Source organism: Monodelphis domestica, chromosome 2 (assembly GCF_027887165.1).
Source record: "Monodelphis domestica isolate mMonDom1 chromosome 2, mMonDom1.pri, whole genome shotgun sequence".
In the NCBI taxonomy this organism is placed as follows: Eukaryota; Metazoa; Chordata; class Mammalia; order Didelphimorphia; family Didelphidae; genus Monodelphis; species Monodelphis domestica.
This window is the reverse complement of record NC_077228.1, coordinates 531,744,289-531,749,389: the sequence shown is the minus strand read 5'-3', so window position 1 is coordinate 531,749,389 and position 5,101 is coordinate 531,744,289. Positions and strand designations below refer to the sequence as shown.

General features: G+C 60.7%; 1 protein-coding gene across 1 annotated transcript; it reads right to left on the bottom strand.

Annotated features, from left to right (window-relative positions):
* Window positions 1–295: 295 nt before the first annotated feature.
* Window positions 296–4,842, bottom strand: HES6 (hes family bHLH transcription factor 6). Its single transcript, XM_007485856.2, has 4 exons — window positions 4,255–4,842; window positions 3,943–4,029; window positions 3,719–3,800; window positions 296–2,112 (listed from the first exon to the last, which is right to left on the bottom strand). Exons 1-4 carry the CDS (start codon window positions 4,333–4,335, stop codon window positions 1,661–1,663), a joined length of 702 nt encoding a protein of 233 aa, XP_007485918.1. The 5' UTR covers window positions 4,336–4,842; the 3' UTR covers window positions 296–1,660.
* Window positions 4,843–5,101: the final 259 nt, after the last annotated feature.

The window sequence follows — 5,101 nt, the reverse complement described above, 5'->3', positions numbered from 1 at the left end:
CTCAGTTTCTTCATTTGTAAAACAAAGGACTGGGAGGATCCCTAAAGATCAAAAGCCAGAAGGGGCTCCCGGATCAGGGCAGGAAACCTTCGGAGTCCCACTTCATTTGCACATCAAACCTCCAGAAAGTAGAGGGCTCTCTAGGCCCATCTCCCTCCACTAAAGGGAGCCCGGCCCCTGCCCATCCCCCCTTCTACTTAAGAGGATTCAGCCCAACTGGACAGCCACCTGGGCAAGCACATGGCAGGGGGAGGGTCTGAGGGGGGCCTTTAAAGAAGAGTCCAAACCCCAAAGGTTTCATCATTCCATATTCATTTTATTGTCTGAGACTCACAACAGTAGCACATGGCCCAAAAGAGCAATCCAGGCTCCTCCCAGAGGCTTCTGGTCCTCCCCTTTCAAGCCCTGGTTTCCAGGGCTTTGCAATGGCCCGACTTTCCGGGGGTACTTCAAGCCTCTCCCCCTTTTCAGCCAAGGTTAGCCCATCCCTGCCTGCTCCCCAGCAGGGACCAGAGAGCCTCAGTCTCTCCTGGTAAGAGCAGGAGACATACACGGAAGAGGGAGGCTGGGGTTCCCGAGCACCCCAGAGCAGAGTGGGAAGTGCTGGACCCTGCTAATACAGAAGGCTGGGGGGGTCTGGCTTACACTGGGAGGCCCTTCCTCTGAACACTTCCTCCCAAGGGGCTGCCTCCAGCAGGACATTGTTTTCTCTAATCTAACTCTGAAAAAGAAAACATTTTGCGCGAATTCGAGACATCCCATCTAGGAAATAAGTGCTGAGTCTTAAGGTATCCCAGTGGGTTGGACCAACTGCAGGCCCAAAGCTAAGAAGCTGGGCTTTTGCAGAATTAAAGATGCTTTCCCAACAAAGTGGGTGGTGCCCTCAGATACACCATTTCAGACTCTGCCAAATGCAATCCACTCAGAAGGCTCTTTTCTCAGCAAGCCCCTTGCAGGAGGATGGCACTGGGCATCTTGGATCCCTCTCCTTCTCTGCTTTCTCTAGGCTTCCCCCTCGCTAATAACTATCCATCATTAGACTGTAAGTGCCTGGAGGGAAGAGACTCAGCACACACTAGGTCTGTTTGTCGAGTGACTAAACGAGTGACTAGGAAGTCAATACTAAGCCCTGACTGGGATTTTGTGTGCTCCCTTCTCTAGGACACTTGGGTGATATGTAAAGTGAAGAGGGTTCACAGGTCCCTAAGTTTCCTCAGCTACCCCAGGCCACACCCCCTCACAGGCAGAAAAAAGTAGGAGGCTCCCAGACCTTGTCTTTGGGGGAGGGGGGACAGACTAACTGGGCCCTTCCTTGGGCTGCTACCGGTCCCCCATCCCCCCATAGACAAAGGTGGAGCCAAGAAAAGCTAAAAAGAAAAAAAAAGAAACCCCCCTCCCCAAGACACAAAGGGCATGGGCAAAGTCCAGCTGCCCGGCTAGGAGCCCTCTGGCCACCTACTTGGTGTGCCTACAATCTCAGACAGTAGACACACTCCAAGATCTAGGATCCAGCCAATGTGCCCAGCCTGGACCTGGAGCAGGAGGCCAAGGAAAGGGTGGGAGGGGGTCCACAAGGAGGAGGAGCCAGCCAGGGGCACCCCATCCCCCTCGCACCCACTGAGGCAGCTCAGGGGCCTCCCCTCCCTCAGCTCAGTCTCCATCACCAAGGTCTCCACATACACTTGGAAACAGCAGAGGAAGCCAGGCCACTGGGCAAGCAGGGGGCAGTGTCCAGCCCTTCCTGGGCCGCCTGGCTCAGTTCTACCTCGGAGGCCTCTTCTAGATCCGAGCAAACGTCCTCGCTAGGCGACAGGGACAGAGGGCTGGCCAGAGGGGACAAAGGGCCCGCAGGGGAGCCCAGGCCATCTCCCCCCGGCCACAGGCTGCCCCCTGGCCCAGCTGCTGCAGCCTCCCCCAGAACATCTCCCAGCAGGGCTTGGAAGCTGGCGCCTTCGTTGAGGGGCATGGACTCCAGCAGGTGGTTGAGGAGTTCCGCAGCGATGGCAGCATCGATGCCCGGGCAAGTGGAGACGAACATATGTACTTCATGCATGCACTGGATGTAGCCAGCCACAAAGCGCTCACTGGCCTCCCGGTGGAGTTTGTCCGACTCTGCAGGCGGGCAAGGAAGAAGGCAGGCTCAGAAAGCAAGAAGGACAGAGTGGGAGAGAGCACAGACACGGACACGGACACGGGCAGGGACACAGACACGGACACGGACACGGACACGGGCAGGGACACAGACACGGACACGGACACGGACACGGACACAGACACGGACACGGACATGAACACGGGCACGGACACAGACACGGACACAGACACGGACACAGACACAAACACGGACACGGACACGGACACGGACACAGCCTTCATTCAGGGGCAAGGAAAGGAGGAAGAGGCAGCCCCCCAGAGGGACTAGGGACCCACTGAACAGCCAAAGGCGGGGATCTAGAGGCTCCAGGAACCAGTCACCTCACAAGTGTCCTTTAGGCTACTGTAGCAGCTTCTGGGGGTGCAAAGGCAGAAGGGAAACAGACCCTTATTTTCAAAGAACAGCCATGCCCACTGCCAAAGCCTTGGGATTTTCTCCGGAGAAGCCCAGCTTTCATTCAGCACCTGGACAGGCCAGACCCAAGGGCAGCAGCAGCAGCCGCCAGCCTGCCCTCAGGGAGTTTCCTGGGGCATAAGAATGGCTCTAAATGTAGGGGTGATGGCTTGAGGAGTGGGTGGGAGCCAAGCAGCCCAGGGCCCCTGAACGAGCCTGGGATCTAAGAGGGCTGCTGGAAAGGCTCTGTGTGGGCACCTAATCCAAGCTCATCCCCTCCGCTGGCCCTTAGGGGTGCTCTGCCAGCTTCTGCCTGAGGAGAGCCTCACTACTCCCCAAAGCCTGGGAGAAAGGAGGCAGCCACTGGGAGGAAGGGAGCCTGGCTCTAAATTCCAGGGGAAAGAACTGGGTCTGGCTTCTGTCCCTCAACAGTGGTGTAGATTCCTCCCTGGGCCTCAGTCTCCCCTTCTATCCCGGCAGGTGAGGAGAGTGGATTCCGGCCCCTCTCACTCCTCGCAGGTAGCTTAACCTCCCCCCACCCCCTCAGGGCTTAGCCTGGGGTCTTTGAACGGTATTTCAAGGACCCATTTTGCCCCCTGAGGGGGATCTCCAAGGCCTCCGGGCCCAGCCTGCCAGGGGGGTCGGGCTGATGCAGGGACTGAGAGAGGCAAAGAAGCAGCCAAGCAGCCCCTGCCCTCAAAGAGCTGCCATTTGAACAATCTCAGTTACTTTTTCTTTAACCCGTCTGTCTTCGAGTCCGGGCTGTGTATGGGCTCCAAGGCAGAAGAGCAGCAAGGGCTGACAATGGGGTGAGTGACTTGGCCAGGGTCACACCGCTGGGAAGTGCCTGAGGTCAGATTTGAACCCAGGACCTCCACCTGGGGAGGGGAGCCTGGTTCTCCCTCTACGTGCCCTGCAAGTTGCACTTGAATAGAGGCAGAATCCACCCTTGCCAGGGTGAGCTCTCAGGCTCTGCCCCCAGCCCGACCCTCTGCCTTTGCCTGGGTGGCAGACGGAGCAGGGGGAAGTGAGGGAGGGTCGAGCCCAGGGCGGCCGCAGGGGCTCTCCCACCGTGGAGAAGGGGTGGACGAGAGCCCAGGAGTCCGGGGAAGGGGGGGCCCTAGGAGAGTGACAGGAGGGGAGGAGCGGGGGAGCCGGGGCTTCACTCACCCAGCGAGCGGCTCTGCAGGACGCCTTGCACTCGCTTCACCGTGAGCTCCAGGACCTCGGCGTTCTCCATCTTCATCTGAAACTAACCGGAGCCAGAGGAAGGGAAGGGCGCAGGTAAGCAGATGTGGGGGGGGGGGGGCGGCGGCTAAGGGGCTGGGGCACGGTTAGTCTCGGGCTGTGGGTGTGCCTCAGTCTCCCCCCGGAGCCAGCCCAGGGCATCTTACCTCGGCGTCAGCTAGGATCAGGCGCAACTCCTGCAGACTCTCGTTTATCCGGGCTCGCCTCTTCTTCTCTACCAGCGGCTTCCTGGCCTGGGAGGGGAGGGAGGGAGAGGGAGATGCCGTGAAGCCTTTCGCACTCCGGGGACCCGGCTGAGGAAGCCCTGCTCCCATCCCGGTTGATTCTGGACCAGAGGGCCTAGGTTCGAATCCCGCTTCTGCGATGTGCCCTGGGACCCGTCCGGGATCGCAGGCGGGGATTATGCCGGAGGATCTCCAAGCGCCCTTCCAGCCCAGAGGATGGGGGACCCCCCTCACCTTTCGGTCTCCCTTCGCCTCCCAGAAATCCTCTTCCTCCCGCCCGGGGCGGCTTCGGCTGGGCCGGAAAGATGGGGCCATGGCTGGTAGGCGGGCGGCGGACGAGACGGATGGAACGAAGCGAAACGGAACGGAAAGACCGGAACCCTCCCCGAGCCCAGGAGGCTTTTGTGGCCAGAGCCCGAGCTCTGCTCGCGGGCGCCTGGGGCAGTGGGGATGGGCCTGGGGGTGGGGCGGAGACCGGAGAAGGGGCGGAGATCTGGGCGGGGGGAGGGGGCCCAGATGGTGGGGGGGAGCAGAGGGAGAGGAGGAGCGAGAGAAGGAAAAGAAGAGGGAGCGGGGGAGGGCCAAGGGGAACTCCGGGGAGGGAGGCAGGAAGGGGGAGGGGCAAGAGGAGAAAGGAGAGGAGGAGAGGGGAAGCGGAGAGAGGAAGGGGAGGTGGGAGGGAGGGGACTGAAGGAGGAGCCAGAAGGGGACTAGGAAGGGGGAGGAGGAGGGCCGGCAGCTGCGACTTGGAGAGGAGGGAGAGTGGGAGGGCAGCGCTGGAGCTCCAGGGATCCCCACTCCCCCCGGCCCCGGCCCCGGCCCGGCCCCGGTGGGCACACACTCCCCCTTTATTTATATCCTCTTATTTGCATCTCAATAAGCTTCGGGAGCCTGGGCGGCCTCCAGGACCAATGGGAGCCGGAGCCTTTCTTTGTCCCGCTGCCCGCGGCCGGGGGGGAGAGGACCCGGGCTGGCCCGCCCTCCCTCTGGCTCTGTCCGAGGCCTGCCAAGTGGACCACCGGGGGAAGCCCTGGGCCTGGAATCGGACGGGTTCAGGACCCACTTGGGAGACTGACTAACT

Excerpts from the sequence above, each read along its gene's own strand:
- HES6 (XM_007485856.2), bottom strand. The coding sequence starts at position 4,335 with ATGGCCCCATCTTTCCGGCCCAGCCGAAGCCGCCCCGGGCGGGAGGAA. Across the intron at positions 3,801-3,942 it reads TGATCCTAGCTGACGCCGAG|TTTCAGATGAAGATGGAGAA; the intron begins GTAAGATGCCCT and ends GGCTCCGGTTAG. Across the intron at positions 2,113-3,718 it reads CCTGCAGAGCCGCTCGCTGG|AGTCGGACAAACTCCACCGG; the intron begins GTGAGTGAAGCC and ends GCCCGCCTGCAG.